The sequence below is a fragment of the Rissa tridactyla genome, chromosome 22, assembly GCF_028500815.1.
Source record: "Rissa tridactyla isolate bRisTri1 chromosome 22, bRisTri1.patW.cur.20221130, whole genome shotgun sequence".
Classification (NCBI taxonomy): domain Eukaryota; kingdom Metazoa; phylum Chordata; class Aves; order Charadriiformes; family Laridae; genus Rissa; species Rissa tridactyla.
In genome coordinates, this window is record NC_071487.1 from 957,244 (window position 1) to 982,142 (window position 24,899).

General features: G+C 46.3%; 2 protein-coding genes across 3 annotated transcripts; both read right to left on the reverse strand.

Moving 5' to 3' along the window:
- Window positions 1-42: 42 nt before the first annotated feature.
- Window positions 43-12,897, reverse strand: CHERP (calcium homeostasis endoplasmic reticulum protein). 2 transcript variants are annotated; one of them, XM_054182281.1, is made up of 18 exons: window positions 12,778-12,897; window positions 12,504-12,677; window positions 11,758-11,939; window positions 11,025-11,162; window positions 10,640-10,791; window positions 10,167-10,278; window positions 9,727-9,816; window positions 8,848-9,082; window positions 8,270-8,448; window positions 7,466-7,862; window positions 5,309-5,547; window positions 4,330-4,463; window positions 3,952-4,038; window positions 3,504-3,653; window positions 3,259-3,375; window positions 2,680-2,774; window positions 1,952-2,137; window positions 43-743 (listed from the first exon to the last, which is right to left on the reverse strand). In XM_054182281.1, the coding sequence occupies exons 1-18, from the start codon at window positions 12,800-12,802 to the stop codon at window positions 739-741; spliced, it is 2,697 nt and encodes an 898-aa protein (XP_054038256.1). In that variant the 5' UTR covers window positions 12,803-12,897; the 3' UTR covers window positions 43-738. The 2 variants fall into 2 exon arrangements, with proteins under 2 accessions (XP_054038256.1, XP_054038255.1); XM_054182280.1 differs by having other exon boundaries at window positions 43-1,162.
- A 1,086-nt stretch (window positions 12,898-13,983) lies between these two features.
- On the reverse strand, window positions 13,984-22,595 carry SLC35E1 (solute carrier family 35 member E1). The gene is given in 7 exon segments (XM_054182283.1): window positions 13,984-18,920; window positions 19,353-19,598; window positions 20,113-20,238; window positions 20,906-21,043; window positions 21,417-21,487; window positions 22,198-22,534; window positions 22,536-22,595. Coding segments are annotated over 7 exon segments (1,212 nt in total). The 3' UTR covers window positions 13,984-18,686.
- Window positions 22,596-24,899: the final 2,304 nt, after the last annotated feature.

Here is a 24,899-nt window from a genome sequence, read left to right on the forward strand (position 1 = left end):
TCCATTTACTCTGAAATATGAGCTGCCATTTTATTTTTATTAAAAAAAAAAAGTGTTTATTGGAAGGCAAAACAATAAAATTCACAAGTTGATAACATACAGGTGTTGTATGCCGATTCACAGACAGTTACAGCTCCACAACTACAGTAGATCTAGAACAAACTGATATTTCACCATATTAATTGAACGGTTTTAAGAGGGTTTCTGCTATACAAACAAATGACTCTGGAAGAGGTTACCACCACGCAGACCTCGGGAGTGGAAGTGCAGTGTAAGGGCCTAACATCTTTAGCTGGTGGTCTCTGCAAAGTTACAAAAGGTTTGGGTTTTTTTTTTCTCATTTAGATTAAAGGAAGTTTCCAAGAACGTTTCATCATTAGAAACCTGCAGAGCAGAGAAAGTCGATTCTCTTCTATTCAACTAATTAGCTTTTATTAAAGGGTATATACAAAAATAGAAAAAGCTTAAAGAATGTCTTCCGTTACAAAGCATTGAACATCCCTTAGAGCGCTTGAAAAGCTAGACCAGTGAACCCTCGTGTTCTGACCAGAGTTGGGACTGCAGCAGCTGGTGTGTAGGGGCGTTAAGGTGGAGGGTAGGTTCTAACAAGCTCGCACAGTGCTCATAGGTCACCTGTACTGGAACTAGGTGCTTCATTCCCCATTTAGACATTAGGATACACTGCTCAGCATCAGTCTGACTTGATCCCAAGGCAGCACCCCTCCACTTCAAATAGAATTAACCTTTTGAGAGAAATAAACATACATTATGGAACTAGAGAACATATAACTGTATCAGATAACGTCTGTATTCCACAGGAATGAATGAATCACAATCCTGCACCAGGGAGAGCTTGACTGGGGTTTAATTCTAGTATAAAATGGGAAACTAATTAAAAAATTTTGCAAAATAAATGGAAGTTCTTAAACTTGCTAAGACATGTCATAGTTACGACTGGCCTTTTTTAAACACTAAACAACAAGTGTTGAGGTACATGTCATAGCTTTCCATTTTTCACCATAGTTTAAAAAGTAATTCATTTGTCACTTCCTCCAGACTTTAATCCGGATTTATACAAGTTTAATGTTTTGTAGAAGATGCAAGACATCTTTCTTCAGAGAGTCTTATTCGGGTGGTGGAGGGTCTTGCGTTTCACGCTTCACTGAAACAATAGGGAAAAGAGTTCTTACACATTCTGCAGTTACCTAAGCTGACTGAAAAGTTTCATGGACTGAGGGCTCTATCAAGGAGGAGTTTTTCTTTTTGGGCTTTATTTGAACCCATTTTATTGCACAGATCTACTGCAGCGTAGGCAGAAGTGACTTTTCATTGGGCAATTTTTTTTCCTTTTAGTCATTGGCAAGTGCAGTTGTTCTACGTAACACAGACTCTCTGCAAAAATCTATCATTTGGGTAACTGTCTTCATCTCTTAGGAAGCACCTTGACTTTTTCTGAACCCTTCCTGCGCTCCAGTGAGTTTGTTCCCAGTTCTGGCTTGGGCAGAAGACCGCGCTAATTGTCAGAAACTTGGAGTTGGGCAGGGCCCAGCACTAAGCGTGCTCCAACTTCATTCCAAGCAGGAAGCCCTCCCTGCGTCAGCAGCATCCCGCCTGGGCACGGCTGCTGCCTCTACCTCGGGAGTTGCTCCGGGTCTTTGAGGGGTAACACTCAAGAGGTGCAGGCCATTGGTACTGCAGCCAGCACGTGGCTTACACAGCACTGGCTAATTAATGTTTCAGAAATTAGAATACAACACAACTCCTAAAAAGGAAAAGATGCAGAGTAATCAGAGTATATGTCTACTTACCTGTTGGTTTACTGTATCCGTTACATTAGAAAGAACTAAGAGTTACTAGTCTTTTGATTTGGGTTTACAGTCTACAGTAAATAGGGCAAAATCAATATCAAGTCTGCACAGGTTTTTAAAATTGCTTAGAAATGTTCACTTACATTCATCTCTGGCCTTCATGCGCGCAATAAACGAGTAACTTTTATTTCTTCGGTAGTTTTCGTAAGGGTCATCTAATGCAACTCCCACTCCTTTATATTGATCCCATTTGTCTCGGATATCGCCTCCCTTAATTGGATCCTGAATTCCTTGTTCCTTGGCTCCCAATCCACCCGATCCACTCCATCCTGCAGAAAGGACACAACATTGTAATCCTGTAAATATTTTTTAATGACTAGAATTCTGAGAACAAACAGACATTTTTGGAAACAACCAAAGAAGGTGTTAATTTGATACAGCAGGACAGTGACAGCCAGCCTGAAGCAACATGAACCGTCCCGTTTACTGAAAAGCATTAACATGCAGATAAACTCGGAGCTGGCAAACATCAGCGCTGTCCCTAAGAACTCTGAAGGGGGCAAGGGGAAAGGCAGCGCAAGGCCGATGTGTCCAGTCAGCCCTGCTGAGCCGCACCGCGGGGGGATGAAGTGCCCCGGGGAGGTCAGTTCTCACACAAACTTGGGCCTCTTGTGTCTTCCATACCCTTCCCAGAAAGACAACTGCCACCACGGCTCCATGTTCTACATACTCGTATCTCTGAATATCCTTACACTGACCTTGGAATAACAAGGGATAATTACTTAGGAAAATACATGAATTAGCTCTATCCAGGAGCTGGGTGCCTGATTTTGTTTCCTGGCTTGCGCAAGACTCCAGAACAGGATCTTACCCATTTTCACTAGCATTTGATGGCCTTTATTTTCTTCTCCAAGTCTTGATTCTGGTATAGGAGGCCCGGAACTGGAGCCCAAACCAGCAGAAGAACTAAGGGAAGAAAAAGAACAAATCAGGAACAAGCGATCCTGTTCTGACCCAAGGCAAGGTCATTTATAATCTGTTAAACATTAACACCCAATATAATCCCATCCACTCTACTAAACTATTCTTTTATAAAGCTATTAGATTATGGAGTTATAGAGGTGCCAGAAACACCCTAACAGCTTCTCGGTACAAGGGAAAGCAAACGCTACAGTCCTCCTAACAGCGAGTACTCAGAGGACTCCTCCTGCTTCCTAAGAAGGTGTAAGGAGGCCTTCAGAGTTGCACAGTGTTTTGTTAAAACAAAAAGCCATCACAACAGAGGAGTGTTCTCCCTATAAGCACATAGATTTGTTTCCAAACCTGCTTTCCATCTTCTTTTCTACTATTTGTTGAAGTGCTTAATAAGCCCAGGGTATGAGAAAGCGTCCTTGCTGGTACTTTCCCAAACAACCCAGGTAAAAAGAGAAATAAAACTCCAAAAGCTTACGGAGGAGTGGGGCTGCGAGACCGGGACCGGCGTCGCCTTCCTGGGGAGTACGATTTCGATCTTGATCGCGACCGTGATCGCGAGCGGCTGTGAGAAGAGCGGGACCTGCTCCGGCTTCTGCAGAGGAAGAGCACACGAGATCAGAGGCACAAGTTACCGGAGCAATACCCACAGTTCCTCGTTCGGCCTGGAGTGTTGGGGTTTTCCCACCCCCAGTTCCCCAGATCCAGCCCATTGCACTCTACCTGGACTGAGAGCGGGAATAGGATCGTGATCGAGAGCAAGAGCGAGATCGTGACCTCGAATAGGAACCAGATGATTTTGAAGATCGTGAATTGGACCGGGAGGATGAGCGCCCTCGGCTTTTAGACCGACTGCGAGACCGAGAAGGCCCACTGCACGGAGAAAAGCAGAGAAACTCCAGTGAAACTCCTGGGAGAAGCACGAGAAACACAAATATTCTTCTGATCAAATTCAAATTACACACGAGCAGTGTATTTCTGCAGACGATCCAGTGAAAACTTGTGTGGCAAAAACGACTTTCTGCAGATCAGACAAATTCCAGCAAGTTGAAACTCAGTTATTCCATCAGCGTGTTGCTGAACAGACTTTCCCCTGCATTTAGCCCAAGGTATTCCTAGCACCTCCCAAACAAAAAGCATGCATCGGAAGGCAGCAAACAGCATCTCTCACCTGTTTCTCTTCTCCTGACCTTTCCTCCGTCTCGCTCTCATTTTAGCTCTGAAGAATTCGTACAGTCCATTCTGCTCCCAACCTTCACTGCAATAAATCAACCACACAAAGAACCGTCAGCTGTGACGTTCTACTTCAATCAATGGAGACGTTCAGGATTTCCGCTAGATTTTGTAGGGAACAAAGGGCCTGGGCAAAAAGGTCTCGCAAATCTCAGCGTAAGATCAAACAGCTTTGCAGTTTAAAATATAACAAGAGCACTCATTTCAGCATTAGAAGAACCAAGACACAGGTGAAGGAAGAGAGCGGCACTTGGTGGTTTGAGACAGCTTCTTAGGGCATTTTCCTTACCATATCGTTAGCTACACCTACTCTTACCTGTTTCTAGGCCTGTCATGAGATGGTGGACTATAAAATGCCTCAACCGCAGCCAGTAGTCTCTCACTGGGGGGCATTGGGGGTGGAAGACGTATATCTTTAGGATCTAAAGGTTTATACTCATGATCTTCAAGCTGCCGGAAACAAAACAAATTACATTCGTGTCATGTGTCATGGGGTGGCTACCTGAAGAGATAAATATAGATTTAACTGTGTAGGGACCTCACATTTCACTACGGGATAAAAAAGTGGTCCAGAAATAAGGACTCTGCAGGTGACCCGATGCTTTCTCGTGCTATCACTACCATTCTGAGTTCTCTGAGAAAAGCCAGCACTACACAGGTTGCAGCATTAACTGGATCACCAGGTAGATAAAATGCAGCTCTCATCTATCCACCTTCGTGCTAACAGTGGCTGGATGGAAGCCTGGCAAGAGCTGGTGTGTGCTGAGAGTAACACAAAGTTTAGAGATGGAAGAGACGTATTTGTTCATCTCAAACACAGAACGCATAAACGTCTATATCCCCACAGATGCTGATACAGATACATTTCCTGTTCTCTATCATTCTTTGTTTGTATATGTAACATTATTGTTGCAAAACATCTTTGTAAGAAAGAACTCTGAATACCAAAAACTAGTACACAGTGGCCACATCAGAACTGCAAGGTCCCTCTCCCCATCTGAAAAATCACTGGGGATTTCTATTTTCTAAACAGGGGGGTAAGATTTTCAAGAGTACATTATTCTTCCACTTATATGAACTCAAATGGCTTTCACTGGGACACTGGATCCAATTTTACCATTTTCACTACCTTCGCCCCCCCTCCTGCCCTTGCATACCCCTACAACAACTTTGGCTGATGGCTGCTGGATGGAAAGATTTGAAATTTTAAATGTCCATGTTAAGCTGTCCCTAATATTGACCATGGGATTTTGATCTTTTAATCCTACTAGTCAGGACCCGTTGCAAGCACTTACTTTTACAAGTGGAGCCATCAGTCCAGCGGGAAGATCAAAGTAGGGAACGTTTGGCACCAGACTAGGATCATCGTGGTTCATGTGAGGGGGCCCTTGTCGCCGCATGTGAGGAGGCTGCCCATTAAATCCATGCGGGGGAGGCCCGAAATCAGGGTGCTGTGGCCCTCCCCAGGGAGGATGCTCGCTGATCCCAGGATGAGGCAATCTGTGACCAGGGTGATGATGAGGAGGTCCAATTTCTGCAGAGTGGAAGGGTTAAAACATTTTATTTAGCTCTAGAGAAAGGAAAGCAGTCAGAGGGATGTACTTCAATTAGTGCATTTATCCTAAAAAACAATCTTGGCACCCAGAGCCCTGCAGACCAAGAAAAGCAACAGAACTGAAGAATTAAGAGGCCGGCTACAGGTGCACATTCATCAGCATCTCACAGCGCATCTCCCTCCCTGGCCACAGAAACTGCTCTCAAGACAACAGGACACTTTAGCCCTAAGCCACTGCTTTCCTTGGGACATACCATGGTCAACAAGTACCACAAGAAAGACGTGCTCAAGAACAGAAGGTTTCAGATGCAGCAGGGCAGCTACTGATGAGATCCATTTCTGAAGCCTAAATACACAATCATGTCTTAGCACAGACCTGTAATTAGTTCTGGCTCTACGCCAAATCATCCTACGTAAAGAAATAAACATGGCAGGAATTAACTCACATGAGTAGGTGACAAGAAAATACTTTGTTTAAAGAGGCGTTTCGAGAAGAGATAGAGATAATACCCTGTTAAAATAGAGAAGTGAATGACATACATCCAATTGCTGATGGACAAACCATTTGCCGTGAACGCCAGGACTGAACCCTGCTGAACTCACTGCACTACACAGAGAAAAACGCAAGACTGACAGTCACCGTCTTCTGCAGCAGGACCAACAGTTTTTCCAGGAACAGCCATTAGATCCACTGTCCAGTCTTCAGCCAGTGTTACTTCCCTCATCTTCATCAGAGCTTGAGCAGAGTCGGCATTGTCATCGCTTCACCGCTTTCCTAATTTTAGCCATCTGTTTTAGCAGATCCCCTCCTTCAACAACTTCACGCGAAACAACAGCTGTTTTGGATCACCACTACAATCCAAAACAGAGCATCTTCTTCTGAGCTTAAACCTTAATTCCCCCAGGACAAGAAAAGCTGTTTTACCCACTCACTACCACAACTCTTAAAAAAACAAACAAAGAAAAAAAAGAAAAAAGAACAGTCTCTACTGGAGAAGTTAATCACAATCCTAAATATATGAACTCTAATTCATTGGTTTTCAATGATTTTTGGACTGGGAAAATTGACAATCTTTTAAGCTTAAAATAGCAACTCCTACATAGCAACATAATTGCTCTTTTAAGCGGCTTGTCCTACAGAACCATGGTGATCTTTAGACTTTACCTTGATAAGGATCATTCCAGAATAATCTTAACTTCTGCATGTGAAATAGAAACATCGGGGCAGAACTACACCAGACTTCACGAGGGAGCCCGCAGCCAAATCTGAGCCACAAGGGCCGGGCAAGCAGAGCACTGACCGCACTCAGACACCCCCGTTCCAGCACGAGAGCAAAGTGAACAAGAAGGGAGAACCGGAGGTAGGGATCACTTCACCAGACACTACATGAAGGCAGGTAATTGGAGAGCTTTTCAGTAAAAATCAAGAGAAGAAAAGAAGGGCATGGATGAATGTATGCACACGCACAAACGCTTCCAGCCTGGTTTCCTCCATCTACGGAGGACACAGCTGCAGAGCCCTCACCTACGGCCTGCTGTACCGGAGATCGAATTTACAAACAAGCACATGCTGCTTCTCATCTTTGAACTTACTATTTTTAAAGTGAAATAGTGCCAAAAGGGGTGCCTGTAGAGATGCTGACTTGAATTTGGATTACGATTTCTGGTTATCTGCATTCCTTAGGGAAGGAAGACTCAAAAAGCAAGGAAGCATCCAAGTCTGCATCTATTTCCGACTGAGTTGTTAGCAGTAGCTTCCCAAACCCCCAAACTCAACATTTCTGAGGAAAAACACAACAGTACACCAAGAATAAGCTGTCACCCCAAAGCACTAACGAATTTTGTAATGGCAATCAGCATCGCAACGTAAGAAAACCTGGCCTGGTACACACTTTACCTTGAGGAAAATCCCCCTGGGGGTAATCAAAACGATGAGGATAAGGAGGCCTTTCAAAGGGATGGCGAGGTGGAAAATCATCCTGCATGAAGCGAGGTGGAAAGCGGTTGAAATTATGCGGATGCGGGGGCTGGTTGAATTGGGGATGTTGCTGATGTGGAGGAAATGGGCCTCTGAAGTGAGGTGGCCGCTGCATTCGAAATGGAGGTTCCCTTTGACCCCCACCCCATGGAGGTTGTTCATGCTGGTTGTTCCACGGTGCTTCAAACTGGTTGTTCCAAGAAGGATCGGGCTGGTTGTTCCAAGGTGTCTCTCGCTGATTGTTCCAGCCTTGATCTCTCTGTTCGTTCCACATTCCTTCATGGTTGTTATTCCATGGAGGACAATGAGGCGGTCCCTAGTGGTGAGAAAAGCAGCCTGGTCATTAGGCTACAAAAATAAAGAATGCAATAAAAATAGTCTGCCTTTTTGAAGTAAATGCAGCCTGTAGGCAATACACACAAGTGAAAGAACTTTCCTAATACAGGGTCTGAACAACTGCAGCTCCAGAGAAAAGACAGGAAAAGACCAAACTGTTACTGAACCAAATAGCTCTGTACTCAAGAGAGTACTTCTTGTTAATAGGGAAAGAGTGTGATGGTTGGCAAACTGAAATACACTTTATACTTTGCCTTTAACTGGGCTCAGAATGAGAAAGCTTGGCGTTTGAATCCGGATTTGTAACTTTCACAGCTTTTCATCACACTTCGGTCATTCTAAACCTCCACTTCCCTCTACATCTTCTTTCAGAACTATGTTTCTTACCTGTTGTTGACCCCATGGTGCAACAGGGTGAGGTTGGTCAAACCAGGGCGGTTTATTTGCAGGAATCTGGTCATGAGATCCAGGGCCACGCGGTCCACCAGAGGCAGGATCCTGCACTCCAGACCCTGTTGTGTCATACTCTGTAGAACCAGCTAGAGGCAGCTGGGATTTACCATCATCTGAAACATATTGGAGACTACTATAAGCATCCAGGTCACAGGCAGTTAATAAACCATGAGCACACCTACAACATAGAATCATAGAACCTTCATGGTTGGAAAGGACCTTTGAGATCATCAAGGCCTCCACCTGAATTTCTTTGGATGTGTAAACGTTCTGCAGAAATCTACTACTGGGAGAGCAGATTTCTGATCACAGTTCAACATTCATATCTTTAGTTCTTTTTATATTCCAGCATCAGACCATGCCAGCTGCAAGCCTCCAAAGAGTTTCAGGCTTTTGCCTGAACCAAACCAGCATAGCACAGTACACTGCTACCGAAAAAGGAACAAATTAAAAAAACCTCACAATGTTGCCACCCACTGATTTCTGCACAGGTGCCCAGAACAGGCTGGTACCTGCTTGTGTAACTGGAGCAGATGGCGGAGCCGAGGCTGGTGCTGCTGTGGGGGCTTGAGGTGGGGGTGTGGATTTCACCTCGTTCTCTAGTGGTGGTATTTGTATTTGTTGCTGCTGCTGCTGCGTTAAACTGTTTACAAACTCTTCATGTTGAGTTTTCAGGTTCTGTATCTGCTGTTGGAAGGCTACCTGTACAGGCTGTACTACCGTCGCATATTCAGTGATCAAATTTGCCTGACAAAGAGATAAATTAAGAAGAACAAGTTAACGAGAACACTGCACCTAAAACAGTTCTCCTGTCTGCTCAGACCCTCCTATACTGCTCTCCACCCCTGCCCAAGAAACACAGGAGAATGCAGGACAACCTGCTGGCACAAGAACCTAGTCACACTACCAAACTCTGTGCAGATTTCCAAAATATTCTCTGCAGGCTAGAATCCACTGTCTGTATTAATGCTCAGCTTTCAAATACAGCTAAAATCAACACCATTAATTATTAACGCTAAAAATGAATAGTTCCTGCTGTCACAACAATTTTTATGCCTAGTGTATACAATTTAAAGCCACGGTTTCTTTAGTTTCCATTTTACCAAACACTCATTTCCATAAAAAGAGAACACACTTGCAAATATGTACATGACTGTAGCAGTTACAAACACAAACAGACTTTCCGGGATGCTATCAGCAGCTGGATTATTGAATGTTTGAAATAACAATAGTATGGTTTACATTATTTTCATAATCCCTTGTAAATGACTACAAGGGCAGGGAGGGGGGGAATTAATATTTACCTTTCAAAAAAGAAAAACATTTCCTAAATTTGTTTTCAGAATATTCACATCAATAGAAAAAAGAGTTACTTTTCTTTTGTGGCTAACCTGGTACTGGCCAAGTCCAAGAGCCGGGCTCTGTAACTGCTGAATAATTGACTCATCAAAGTACCCATTTTTCTCCCATAGTTGAAGAAGCTGCATAAATTCAAAAGTGAAGTGTTTTTAGAAATGATGAACAATAAAAGAAAAGTCGAGGCACAGCATTTTTATGTCTCTAGCTTTGACAAAAGACCTAGGATTTCAGCACTTGTCTTTGAACCACCAAAGATTCAGACGCATTCCTCATGACGACAACTTTTAAACAAAGCCTAGGTACTTACAAGTTCTAGTTTAAACACGAATTAAAGCACATCCTGTAACAGACTTTACGAAGACAATCACACTAGAAAAATCTCAGTGGTCCTCTTCCATCCTCCTGTTTTTTGTTAGCCTAGCACCAACCTAACGAAGCAGAGCACACAGTTAAACCAAACCCAGATACTCACTCTGGCAATTTTCTGCTGTTTATCCTCCTCCACCGCTAGAAAACTGGTACAATAAATAGGCACAACCACCTTCTGCAAAGCAGCCAGAAGGTCTCGTGCTTGCTTCCGCTGGCTTCAGAAAAGGAATGGGAAGAGAAGAGTTACTGCCTTTCGCTATAGTGCTAAGAGCATTGTAATAGTCAATTTCTCCCAACTTCTGCTACACTAAAAATAGTGGACTCATAAAATAGAGAGTTCCCTCCTTTACGTTTTTACTGTAAGTCTTGTCTGGAGGACAAATACACAAAGTAGGTAAAAGCTGAATTTGATTATTAAAGCACTAGATCTTTGTGCCAGCTATGGATACAGCTGCTAAAAAATAATGAATGCATTAAAAATTAAAAGTGACTAATCAAACTAGCAATGTACCTAGCAGAGAGAGACTCACTGAATTAATCAAAACATCAAACTGAAAACCCCAATTTAACTCTTACCAGTGATGCAATACATCATTGATTAAGTAGATTAGATGTAACCGAAGCTCAAAGTGAGCTCCTTCTGCCGTTATACGATTTCGCAGGTGCCCAGCCATCAGCTCACAGTGCGCAGGAGATTTTGCGTTACTAAACATCCAGTTCTTGCCAGCCTTAGAAAAGCAAATTTAAAGTTTTTTAAGTTGGTCTGATGTGTTCACATTATATGGACTTCCTAGAACTCTGAAATAACTGCAAGAATGGAAGCTTTCAAGTAACAGCTATTATCTCACCTACCATACAACAAAACATTAAAGCTTCTGTTTATTATACAGACAACCTCAAAATTCAAACTGTATTTAAAGCACAACACCACCAAATAACTGTTCAGATTTAGATCACTTACTGAGATTGCATCTTTTGTACAAGTGTCAATTATCGGCTGCAACAAATTGTCAAATTCATTCATATCTAACTGGGTTTCCTCCAAAACTTTCTGCATTTGTTGCTCAATTGCAAGGGCTACTGCTGATGTGACTTGTTCCTGAAAAAAAAGAAGAAGAGAAAGAATTATATTACATCCAATATTCTTTTAATAAACTGAGCTGCTGTACCCCTGTCCTCTTAACTGGAAGTATCTATCTCAAAGACCAAGACCTTTTACAAGCAACGTGACTACATATAAATATTCCAGTAATTTGTTTCTGAAAAGACTCTTCTCATTCTTCAGGAAAAGTCCAGTTCGTTCCCACCTCTAGAATCTCTCCATTCCTAATCAGAATCCACATTCCAATACTACAAGCGGGAACGTCTTGCAGTTCACAGCAAGCTGCAGCATTAAACAAAGATTAAAGCAGTCACAATTTATTCCACTCTGCAAACCAACAAGGTTTTTCATATAACAAATAAATATTTTAATCACAGACGAATCTTGCTAGCACACCAGATACATCTGTTTTAAGGAGATGGCGGCAGTTGCCACAGAACAAAAATAAGCAAAGCATGACTCCTTCTCTCTACTCACCAACACATGCCGCTGCTACTAGTCAGAAGGAAACCTTTGTCTCACCCTTCACTCCTATTTTTTACAGCCACTGGCAGCCTAGAATAAACCAGTGGAGTGCTTATCTTAAACCAACCTGTCTCATGGCAAGGAGATGCTGCTCCTGCTGCTGCAGGTTCCACTGACTCTGCTGGATAAGTTCCTCCACAGAAGGAGTGCCCTGAGGAGCTGGGATCGGTGCAGCCGGTGGGAGAGACGGCTGTGGCAGTGGCTGGATCTGCGTGGTAGCCTCGATATCTTGACTTTGCTTGCACAACACTATCAGACAAAGTAAACTTTTAAAGTAAGCCTCCCAGAGAGATCTGCTACCACCAGCCCACACACGAAACCCGTGCTGGTTCCAAGACAGACCCTCACTGTTTGCATAGTTGCTTAACACAAAATGAGAACCGTGCAGTCGAGGGTGGACGGTGCAAAAGCGGAATGTCAGCAACTCCTTGTGCACTTGGAGAGGAACGACTCCAACACAGGACCAGCCCCCAGCGCTGCAGCGCTCGGCTACCCTATTCTTGAGGGCCCTCCGGGTGTCGAGCTGCGTCCCACCGCACCGCCGGTACCGGCGGAGCGGCCCAGCCTACCTCCAAACCCGCCAACGGGGGGCGTGAGGAGCCGCGGGCAGGGCTCGGCCAACTACCTGGAGCTTAGAGGGCTGGAAGAGGCTGCAAACCAGTCCTGGCGGGTCAGAGCGCGGCCAGGAGGGAGAAAAGTGGCTCCGCCAGCCGGGACCGGGGCCCGGTGTCCGCGGCGGGGGGAGCAGAGCCCGCCGCGGCCCAGCGCCGGCCCCGAGCCCCCGGCCCGGCACAAGGCGCGGGCCCCACTCACGCTGCTGCTGCTCCAGGGCCAGCTTGTACTTGTAGTAGCCGTAGAAGTCGCCCCCGAAGAGGAAGGAGAATTTGGGGTTCTCCTTCTGCTTCTCCATCGTCATCTTCTCGAACTCGGGCCCGTTCCGCGCCACGAACTGCGCCAGCTTGTCGATGACATTCCGCAGCTCCTGGTCTGTGGGCAAGGCAGCGCCGTCAGCCCCCGCTGGCCCCGCCGCCCCGCTCCCACCCGGCGCCCTCCCCTCCGTCCCCGCCGCCGCCCGGGCCGCGCTCACCGTCGGGCGGCAACGGCATCTCCATGGCTGCGGGACAACGGGCCGCCGCCGCTAGGCCGCACCGGCCGGAAGTGCCGTGAGGCGCCAGGCGGCACGCGCAGCCGCGCTTTACGGCCGCGTCGCCGTGGGGACGGCGCAGGGCACGTACGGCCGTTCCCCGCCCCACCCGTCTCGGGGGAGGCGCGGGCGGCGGCGAGCGGGCACCGGGACAGGCCCCGGCCGGGGCCTCAGGCCGCTCCGGGAGCCATCTCGGCCCGTAGCTCGCCCTCGCCCAGCGCCGCCGAAGGTCGCGGGCACGTCGCTTTCGCCGGCCTCTGAAGGAGAAGCTGCTTCTGGCCTGCGAGGCCTCGGCCTCTCCCGCTCGGCGCCCCCGGTACCTGCGGGGCTGCTGGGTCACTCCCACCCCGGAACCACGCTGTCCGTCTGCTTATGAAACGGCACGGCCAAGCTGCGGCTCAGTTGCCGGGGATCGATAGGGAGCATTAAAAGAAAGCACGTCTTGTAACAGCTGTTCGATGGCGGGGGAAGCAATCCGTGGCAGCGGCACTTCAGCTACGTAGACCATTGGCATGATGTAAAATAGGAAGGAACATGGATGTGGAGGAGGCTCAGTGGGGAAGGAATTGAACCTAAAATGCAACTGTTAAGGAAAGAAAGTGCAGATGCTAAGCAGGGACGTTAAGCGCTGTTGCTTTCCTTAAGTGACTTCATTTCTTTATGCAGTTAAAACTAAAATGTTCAAATAATTTCTGGTTCTTACCTTAACTTTCCTTTTGCACCTGATACTCCGTTATTTTTCAAAGTGGGATTAAAATTACACCACATTCGCTTACCTGCTGGATTCAGGAAAACATTCCTTCAAAGCAAGGTACTGATTGGATCAGCTTCACATCCTAGTCGAGGTGGAAGGCAGAAATTGCTCAACTCCCTCTACTTACGGGATTCAAAACGCCCCACAAAACCCCATCCCACTTGAAGACCATTTACACAAGAACTAGACATGAAAACTCAAAGTGGGGCCCAAATAATTTTGGTGTCCTGTAAGGAAAACTGAGTCTACAAGTGGAAGCGATCGTATGGGAATCGTATGAGGCCGAAAGCAAACCTGAGTACCCTAACGCTCACCAGGAGCTGTAATCACTCTCTTAAGTTTCAGGCATTAAATTACAGGATTTCCAGTCGCACAGATAACACTCGCAGACGTCCTCACAAAAAGGCAGAACTTTTTATTCTTAACAAGACATACCATGAAGACCCCACTATATTATCTACAGAATACAAAAATTCAGAAAGAGGGATGTTTCTGTGTATCCAAGTAACAAACAAACGCCAAAAAAAAAATACAGACTCTGACCATGATTCTACATCACTCGGCAGTCCTGGAAATCAAGACTGATCCCAGAAACCAGAGTAAGTTCAAATTTTAGCTCATACTAAAAAAAAGTAAGAAACTTTTCAAAATTCTTGCTGCCGCCTCCTGTTACTGCTTTGCACATTGGAGCCCACGCAGTCACCGTCCAGGCTGCCGCGTTCCTCAGCACGCAGCAACGGTTTATCCACAAAGTGCCTCAAAAGCTACAGGTACCTGACAGAGGTGTCTGCCAAAAACCCTCTGAACACCTGATTTATTTCAGAGAGGAAAGAGTCCCAGTACCTGGAAGTCACCAGTGTGGTTTCCTCCCGTCAGCCCAGCCCCGGCAGCAGTACCGGCAGGCCGGAGGGGTGCGTGGCCGGCAATCCGGCCAAGGAACAGCCAGAACTTCGGAGAACGAGAGTTGAAATAAGAACAGGAAAACAATACAAAAGCGGTCATTGGCTTCAGTGCCAGTTTCATACAGTAAGGAGTATATTATTTTTTTTTTTGTTAAACCACCCATATTCACATAAATTTATAGATTACCAACATAAAAAAAAAAACAATAACAAAAAAAAGATGGGTGGTGACTGCCACCCACATATTTGCACTTGGGTACGTACACACCGTGGTTGTGTCATACACCTCCGATCTCAGGATTAACAAATTCGTTTTACCGGCCTGTACCATCACCGCAAAGATATTCCAGAATTATTTTTAATATCTTACAACACGGTTCAGAAATGGAAGCCTTAGAATAGCAAAACTTTCCCTTTATTTATATTGCACCTTTTCCACAAACAGCTACATGGCAGAAGTTTCTTCTGCTGCAAAATGCTACATCAGAAAAATGTGGGTTTGAACAGACATGAGAAAGAGAAGGTCTTGAGCTTCAGGAATCACCATGAGTTGACCCCAAATTACCAACATTATTTTTACAAGTCACTGTACACCTACGAAGCCTAAGTATTGCCTCAAATTTTTTTAGCATTCAGATATTTTAAAAAAACACAAGCATTTTACCAGATGATAAAGATGCTCTAATTGCTACTGGGTACTAAAATTGAATCTGCAAGGGAAGTATTTCCAAGAGATCTTCAAAGAGCATCAAATACTCTACGGAGCTACCACCAGAGAACCCACACGTAGTGGGGAGAGATTGGTGTCTTTCACACTGGTGTTTCTAGAAACATCCAGGACTGTTTTGGGAAGAATTTCCCAATGTTGTGCTGTATTTCCATGTATGCTAGAAATGCACAATGGAAATCAACACATTTCTAAGGATACCAGTGACTGGTCTCCGACAATTAGCTACGGCATCCCCATCACCCTAGTTTCAGTCTATGTAACCACCCGGTCAGGTCTCACACCCGTACGGCAAAACAGTAATCCAGTCCATCTCCCAGGTGGCCATTACTACTAACGCACGGCACTCCCAAAGCTTCCTGCCGTAAAAAACCCAAACCAACCCCCTTTACTTTGATTTAATAACAGGGTCATTATACACGATTGTCTAGATATGCCCTTTTTATTCCAGTGTTTCCATACTTTCTACAGACCTATGTACATAGTTAAATACGTCATTAATTTACAAACCATGTTAAAACAAATGTTTCACCTTGCCAAACAAAATCTTCCAGCAGTCCAAGATTAAAATACATATTACAACAGTATCAGAAACTTCCTTTACCAGAATGTGGGCGATATTGCTTAAGGACTCGGATTCAGGTACTCAGCAAAACCACCTCTTGTAACCGATTTACGCGACCGTTTTAATTACATGTTCTACCAGACAAAATTACCCCTGTTGACCACAGACCTGAACTAGAAGAGCACGGACACTGTCAGGCAGTCTCCGGGGAAGAGATTCACTCTCTGGGCCCTAAAAGACGATATCCTCGTTTTGGGTCCGTCTGGTTTTGCTCTGCACGTACAGCAGTTTTGCTTCAGAGACAAAGTGAGGCCACAAGCCCATACTGGAATTTGGGACAAGGTATTTTCAACAGAAAGCCCTCAGCTGCTGCCGTATTTGTGACAGAAAAAGCTGAGCTAAAGACCTGCCGCGGTAAGTGTGCAGTGCAAGCTTTCTCTGAAGAGACCTGCAAGAAAGATCTGGTTACATTCTTTAAACAGAAACCATCTAAACATGTTTACTAAAGCCCCTGGTCTGTGAATAAAGCATGCGGAGCGTTGTTCCGAGTACCCGTTCCAGTTGTATGACGATGGTACAGCGGCAGATGCACCCCAAGATGCACAGATGAACTCAGAGCACGCCTCTACGTCCCTGGGGCCCCCACTGCTACTTTTTCCTGGTGTTTCACGCCCCTGTGGAGCAGGGAAGAACCATCCCCATTTTCCAGATGGGAAACTGAGGCACAAAGAACACAATTAAGCATTTGCAGGAGTCTAACGGTTAACTTCCAGCTGCCTTTGAAAGCAGCTGGAGAACTTGAGCCCCTCTTAAAAATCTCAGCCTAAAAGTCTCACCCTCAAATGAGTCTGCTACAGAGCCAGAACCCAATCCACAGCCGGAGTCCACACAATCCTTTTTACGGGTATGTAAAAGCACTTAAATATTGGGAAGTGAGGCTTAGAAATACACATGTAGCACCTTCCCATATTAAGAAGAAATAATTATACATAAATTTATGCTGGAAGAGGCAAAAGAAATTTCACTGAAGGAATGTTGTTTTTTTCCCCCCCTCATTATCTTGTTCGTGTTAACCTGGGTTGGGGAATAATTTATTTATTTAGACTTTTCTAAGCTAAAAGCCCAAGTTCTGCGCTAGCATGGACAGATTCGACTCCAGTCAAGTCGAGGAAGTTCTGCTCACAAACATTAGCAGCGTTCGTAACCCACCTCTGCCTTCAGAACCATTTCCTCTCTCGGACTGTGTGATGGAAGGCAGTCTACGTAACTACCTCCACAGTCAGCCAAAAGAATAAGATCAGGTTGACTTTGCACTTAAAAATAAATTCTTTATTATCCAGAAAGGAGCCAAATCATCATCTCACATCATGGAAATGGTCATTTTTAAAGCAATAAATAAGTGGAGGGAGTGTTCTGTACCACACTCTGAATATTGTCCCTGGGACTAATACGTCTCTAGTAAAACCATTATACTTATGCTATCAAAAATCTCACTGTGCAACAGCTTTTCTGTTAAGGAAAGAGGGCCCCTAAAATCTTCTTTTCTAAAGCACTAACAGTAACGGTCTGATTCAGTGAAACCCGAGTTCAACTGGTTTCATCCTTTCGTGCACAAATGCAGCACCTGACGCGCAACGATCAACTTGCCAAGGATCAAGTATGTTCACTGATATCAGCGAGTGAGTTCTTCTCGAGCACGATTTATCTGTTACTGCTGATTCGAGTCCTTTTTTCTTAACAGTTTCCTACTGGAGCTAGGGAGCTGCAGAACAGAGCGGGACACGAGTTTTAACTTCTTTCAACAGGACGCAGAAGTCAGGCTAAGTGCACACAGCAACTCCAACAGCAGTAATTAGGAAATGTAAAAAAACAATTAGGGCTAAAAGGATAGACTTAAGAAACAATTAAGAAGGATGATTATTCAAATGAATGCATTCATAATATACGGATCATGTAAGAGAGCATAATTTATGCATAAAACTGAGAAGAAAACACCTTAAACCTTTCAATTTCTAAAGCAACAAGAGAGTTTCGTAAGAACAGGTGTGAAGCAAGTAAAAAAAAAATCATATTATTCCAACCACTTTATTTGTGAAGGTGTTTTCTGTATTGCCAAGGAAGAGCAACGTCTGAAGTTACAGGGCTACATTATTCAGAAACAATTACGACCTTAAGCTGTGTGTGTGTGTTTGTCACCTACAGTGACTGGGACAACAGTGATTTTAGAGAACTCCGTTTCTCGCTGCCTGAAGTACGCTTCTCCAGAGATCAATCTTTCCACTCTCTACTCTCTCAGAAACACTCCTGGTTTGCCAGCAAAAACCCAAGGCATTGGCACAGACGTACTTAATACCCACGTGAAGTTTCGTAGTTGCTCGCGATGAATTCAGGTCTACCTGTCTGCAACCGATGCCCGTGAGCCAACCCTCCTCTACCAGACAGCCCCGGACAACCAGAAGTACGCCTCAGTTTCACTTCTTTCTGAAAGTTTCATTAAAAGAAAGTATCATTAAAAGATATCAGAGAACAAATTCAAGGTGACGTTACCAGTGTGGAAACAAAATACTGGCCAGAATTTAGCTGCCAAAAGAATAATCAGTTGACAGACTCTGAAAAGGAGCAGCGACAGCAGGTATTTTACTCTGCAGCTTCGTACGTGCGTTTCACCAGAATCTCCGTACGAGAGCTACGCTGTGCACTTAGTTCCGGTGTCAGATCTAGCTGTTTGGCGTTTAAAGCTCCGCTCAGCAGAAGCTGATGGTCTGTACCGCTTTCACTACACATGCACCTTCCCTTCTGCAAAACCTGTACGATAAAATGGCTTTACATTCATGGATGTACTAAAAGTTTCTGACAATGTTGGGGACACTTTGATATCACAGTCTGTACCTGTTTGCCAGGATTCTATATATCAAAACGATTTAAGTTGTAGGTAGTTGGATAGTTTTGCCGATTATACTGGAAGTGGTCTGTTAAGATATTGGTTCGACCGTACTGATAGTCTCCGTGCTGGGCAAACGCCGTAAGTCCGTTCTGAGACTTTTCAGGAGTGTTTCGATGCCGCTCCAAATTCACGAGGTCTCCAGTTGTAACTGGAAGTAGCTGCTTCTTTGCCTCTTGGTTTGCATCATATTTTGTCTAGGAAAGAAAGAAAGAAAGAATGTTTTTCTTAGATATCACCTGACATATTCGTATACCTAGAAAAAAGCATAGTTTTCCAACTGTGCTACTATCTATGCCTGTTAGACTCCTAAAATACTAGTGGCTTCTAACAAAACCCTCATTCCTCTCGCATACCAAATCAGCAAGCTGCTCTTTTGCTCAAGAGATTTGGAGTGAGTTACTTCCCAATCTTTATTTTTAAAGAAAATATTAAGATCAAAATTTAAGTTGGTTAGAGACCTAAGAGCTGGCCTGAGCCAAGCACTTTGCTGAGGCGATACACGTTATCTCCTCTGCAATGACGTTTTATGCCACACGTTCTACGTTTTTGTTCCAGCTACTCAAGCTGCTAGGCTGTTTCAGGTGAGTTTCCTGAATAAACAAACAAACAAACAAATAACCCCCCACCTTGTTGTATAAGAAGACCCCTAAGATAGCTGTCATCATTCCGAGGACGTTGGTGCTCGTAACGGGATTGCGAAGCATTATCAGGGACACTGTGATGACCATGATTCTTTTCGTGGCATTTGCGACAGAGTAACTCAGCGGGCTGATCAGGTTGAGAATACTGAAGGCAATGACGTTTTGGGCAAAATTACAGAATCCACTGATTATAAGCAGCATCAGGGTCCAGGACCAATGAGACATCGTGCTCTGTTGTAAAGACAAATATTACGAGAAAAAAAATAAATCTCAGGTTTCAGATAAGAGAAAAAGAAACAAAAATACAACTCGAGTCACTTTTTACCTGCCTTTGATAGGAAGAACATCTGCGACTTAACTCTAAAGAGGCACCCGAGTAAGTTACGTGCAACTGGCAACTCTGAGAAAACATCTCTCTACGCACCCGTACACACGCTCCAGGGGCGTCTGCTCCTGTCTCCAGCTACTCGTTCCTGAGGTTTACGCTGTAACGTAAGCTACCTCTCCCAACCCCCACGGGAACTCTCACAATAAACACTATGCTTATTTTTTTATAGTGTTTTGTGAAACAATTTGCAGGTATTTCACAAGAGTTCCTTCCGTGCTGATGAGGAACTACACTGAAACACGGCAGTGCACTTTTTTGGTATGGGTGGTGGTGTGTCTTTGTTGGGGTTTTTGTCATTTTTTTTTAAATTATTTTTTCTTTCTTAATAGCAAACAGTTTCCCAAATACAACACTTACCAAGTCATTCTCTACTAAGAAGGAAGAAAGATCTACCAAAACCCACGTTGGGATCATGAAGAACACAGCATGGCACCCAAGTATGTTCAGCAACCGAAGATGATGTATTCGGGAATCTCTTAACACCTGACAAAAAACACCATTAAACATTTCTTCAGCTACCGCCTGCGTCACCAGCGGAGATTCAAGAGCCATGAAACAGTAACAGCTTTAGACAACAGATAAATTATGAAAATAAATAAATACTGTTGCGGTATGAAATTCCTGTAAGGATGACCAAAGAAAAACAGACGTCCATTTGAAAAACAACGGCTTCTTGAGTGGTGACTCTCAGCGTAACAAGACAGTAATACATTTAAAATACTCTACAGACCAGAAATCATCTGGTAACTAAACAGCTTCAAGACATACGTTTTAACTTTGTTTCTGAGATTTCAAGGAACGCCTCGTGTTGACACTGACTCGTTCACTCCAGAGAAAGGATTTGATACAGCAAGGTACACTAAAAGCTTTCAAATGAACTGTTAAATTTAAGCACTATTGAACTGTCCGCGGGGAGAAAAAAAATCCATGCCAAGGAGTAAAGAATAACTCTGAGTTCTGCCCAATTTTCAGTATAACAGCTTTGACATGTAGCTGTAGAGAACAGGCGTGCAAAACAGGCAACCACTACTTTGGGCTCCTTTGACTAAAAAGTCCACTTAAAAAAATAATACTTATGTACTGGAAAGTACGTACTGTCCTGCCAAAGGATGATGCTACCGACCAATCTCACGAACAGCACAACCATTACCTTCTTTGAGAAGATGTTCTGAAGCGAAAAACACAGAGTAGCAGCAAGTGCACTGATGAGTCCCCACATGTCAAAGGAAAGTTCCGTGACGGTGGCCAAGAGGACACCGGTTATTATGGGGATCAGAGACAAGTACACCTGAAAGAGGAACAGAGAGGAGTAGCTTCCATCCTGCAAGAATTTTCACTTCAACTCAGTTTATACATACTGCTGATCTGGGGAGGGGAGGAAAGGAGAATAAAGCAGCAGAACCAGGGATCAACTTTTATACTCTTGTAGTTTGAGGAAATTCAGTGATTAGAAGACACACCGTAACAACTATGGTGTATCTGAGAGCATCACCTTGCTCAATGCTTAGATGTGTTTTCTTTACATTCACAATAAAAGGAAAAGGAACTTGTAAAATCTGCATAATCTAATTTCAAGCACAACATTCACCCAGGTAACCCAGCCAGCCAGCAGAGCACACCACCACCACCAAGAGAAGAAACCTCAGCAAACCTGTCCGCACCTTCGTCGTCTGCTTTTCCTTCATTATGATCCGCGAAAGAAGAACCACCCATATTGGCATCGTCGCTTTTACTGAGAACGGAAAGAAAATGTCGGTGGGGACGCGAAGCTTGGGCCAACTCCATTAACACCATCAGCAGAGGGTGAGCGCTGGGGATGGAGGAGGGGCTCAGGTCTGGTCCTACCAAAGCCATAACCCCAGCCCACACTGGGCTGTCCCTCCTTGTCACCGTGCTGGGCACTTGTACAAACGCGGGCTGGTTCTCGGTGCTCTGGGACACTGTACCAGGCACCCAGAGGGGCACAGGACATGGCACTGGGCACCTGTAGGGCACGCGCTAGGACACAGGACATGGCACGGCACTAAGCACCCGCAGTGGCCCAGGACACAGCACCAGACACCCACAGGGGCACAGGAGATGGCACCGGGCACCCGTAGGGCCACATGTTGCGGCACAGGACACCCCACGGGACACCCACAGTGGCACAGGACACAGCGCTGGAACACCCACAGGGGCGCTGGACACCGCACCAGGCACCCACAGGGGCACACGCTGGGACACTGGACGTGGCACTGGGCACTCACACAGCCCCATGCTGAGGCACAGGACACCTCAGTGGGCACCCCCAGGGGCACGGACACCCCCACAGGCCTCGTGTCACTGCACCAGGCACCGGTACGAACACACACCGGGGACCAGGTCACCGCACCGGGCGCCCGTACGAGCGTGACCGGCGCTGGGACCCCCCGCCGGGGCCCGGGACACGCCGCCGAGCCTCACCTGTGTGGGCGTAGGAGACCGGGACCCTCCAGAGCGAGACGTGCGCGGAGACGGAGGCGAAGTACTTGCCGAAGGCGAGGGGCAGGATGTAGCGGGGGTAGGCGCGGGGCGGCAGCTGGGCCGGGCCGGCGGGCGGCACCCGCCAGGCGCGCAGCAGCGGCGGCAGGAGCCCGCACAGCCCCAGGATGTGGAAGAGGGAGACGGTGACGGGCCGCGGGAACCCGCCCAGCAGCAGCTTGTTCACCACGTTCCCGCCGGCGCTCAGCCCGTACCAGGCCAGGCACAGCGCCGACACCCGCGCCCCCTCCCGGAGCGCCGGCCCGCGGCCCCCCCCGCCCCGCCGCCGCCGCCGCCGCCCCCGTCCCCGCCCCGCCGCCCGCCGCCAGCGGGGCCGCCATGGCTCCCTGCGCCCCGGGGAAACGTCACCGCCGCCAACGCGTCGCTTCCTGGGGCGGGGCCGGCGCGGGGCCGCCCCGCCTCCGCGGCTACGGGTGCCGGCAGGAGCCGCCGCGCGTCACTTCCGCCGCGGCCGGTCCCTCAGGCCTGGTGGGAGTCCGCCGTCCGCGCCCGTCCCGCCAGGCCCCGGGCTCCCGCCGCGCACCGCCCAGCACCGGCACCTCCGGGCGGGCTCAGGGCGACGCGGGGGGTAGGGGGGGGGTCAGGCCGGCTGTGCCGGGGTCACGCTCCCGCCGGCGGAGCGGGAGGAGCTGAGGCCCATGGGCCGGTCCACCTCTCTCTCTCTCGGGCAGGAGCCTTCCTCAGGGGAACCCGGGGGTTGAGGTAACGCAGGGGAAGCATACGGTGTACAAGGAATGCTCGGAAATCTCTTTTTTGCTCTAGTTTTACAGGCCGTTAAGGGCCCGAAGGGGACGGCGGGCCGTAAGGGCGCAGTGACCGCCTCAGAACAGCCCTGGGCAGAGGCAGTGACTGAGCAAAGGTCACACGCTCACCGAGGTGACTGTTCCGACCTTTACAACCAGCTCCGGGAATCCATCGCAGCGGCTGCACTAAAATATGGGCGAGACCCGGGAAGCAGGAGGGGGTTCTAGAGCCTCCTCCATCAAGAGACATCTCTACATCATGAACGTACCTATAAAAACATGCACTTTAGGTAATGGCAATTCCCAAAAGATTTGCAGATGAGCCATTTCGTGTCATCCACTGACAAGAAGAGATGTCAGTATATAACAATTAAAGATTTTAGGAGTAAAAGAATAAATTCTGTAAGGTAGTTAGAAGAAAGTAGCGGAGAAATTGAGTTCATGCAAAAATGAGAGTACACAGCAGATAAGCACATGGTAAACTTCATTTGAACTTGTTTACAAAATTGACAAAAAAAAGATATCACCTTGTAAACTTATTCACATTTGTTGGAGCTCACAGAACTGGTTATACTGGCATGCTGAAATAAAGATTGTCAAGCCTCATCCCACCCTGGATGCCATCCAGGTGAGTCGACCCTTACAGCAGAAACAACCTCGGTGCAGAACAAGAGTTAAAGCTCGCGTTGGGAGGGAATTTCTCCAGGATTTTGTACCGCCAGGGAAAGGGCTGGCTCCGGTACCTGATGCTCTCTCAAGCAAAGCGAGCGTCAGTGCGCTCAGCGCCCTGCCGAGAGCTGGGTGGAATTTGGCAGCAGTGATGAACTTTGGGCATCACCTCACCGAGTGTGGTCCACAAAGGCCATCGCTTGCGCCAGAAATGGAAGCGGTGGAGGAAAAGATCAGATTTATAAAGTGTAACGTAATACTTTGTCATTTCCTGAAATTTGCCCTATATTCAAAGGCCACAAAAGAGCACGGACCCTGTTCCTAAATAAGACCATTCAGGGAAAGGGAGGTGGGGCGGAGGGAGATGAGGTGCACAATATTTTTTACATAAGCAAAACCCAGGCATTTTTCCAAAAAGACCAGCTTTTTAGCCCTCTACCATCAAATCTCCCTTCCTGAACTGCAAGACGGTAGGTAGCTTTCCCCAGGGCTAAACCACGGTGCTCGACCTCAGCAACTGCAGGAGGACAAAACGGAAGTAAACTGAAAATATACTTGGAAACATTTTTTGGTAAATTTTTTGCTCTCAGATTTCAGAAGTGGAAGCAAACAGGCATCAGTGAAGATTTCCGAGACACCCACACGTTTCAATACCGGTCAGATCACAAAAGCAGTAGGTTTAAGCAAGAACGACTTAAAAATAAACCAAACCTTATCAGTTGTATTCCATGGAATGACCCAACTTAACGCATACCTGGCGAGGAACACCCTTTGAGGGCTTGACCCCGCTCCCAGAGGCGGGAGAACTCTCTCTCCCCACGCCTCCTCTCCACCGAAGCGAGATCCAGCACAAAGGGGTTAACAGAGTTAACGTCGCTAAACCTGGAAAGATTTTTGGTATCGTGTCCCCCCCTCGTCTCCCCCGGCCAGACGCCCAGCACTGGGGACTGCAGAAAGCAACCAGTCCCAAATGTCAAAGCAATTACAGTTAATAGAAATTAGCTTTCTATACTGAACCAGGCCGCTTTAGAAAGCGTTTTAGCAATTAGTAATAATATATTACAAAGTTACTGAGAAAAAAAGATGAACTATGACCTTTTTAGACTTTGAGGTACATTAACAGCAATTGGGTTATCAGTCTCCAGCCCCTGGGTGCAACCAGAGTTACAAAAGAAATCCAACCCGTGCGACTGAATCCCACCAACGTACTTG

What these genes read in the sequence shown, in the direction of transcription:
- CHERP (XM_054182280.1), bottom strand. Translation starts at nt 12,802, where the DNA reads ATGGAGATGCCGTTGCCGCCCGACG. An exon ending in TGCTCCAGTTACACAAGCAG is followed by an intron (nt 8,449 to 8,847) that starts GTACCAGCCTGT and finishes AATATGTTTCAG; the next exon opens with ATGATGGTAAATCCCAGCTG. An exon ending in TCTCGCAGCCCCACTCCTCC is followed by an intron (nt 2,775 to 3,258) that starts GTAAGCTTTTGG and finishes TTCTTCCCTTAG; the next exon opens with TTCTTCTGCTGGTTTGGGCT.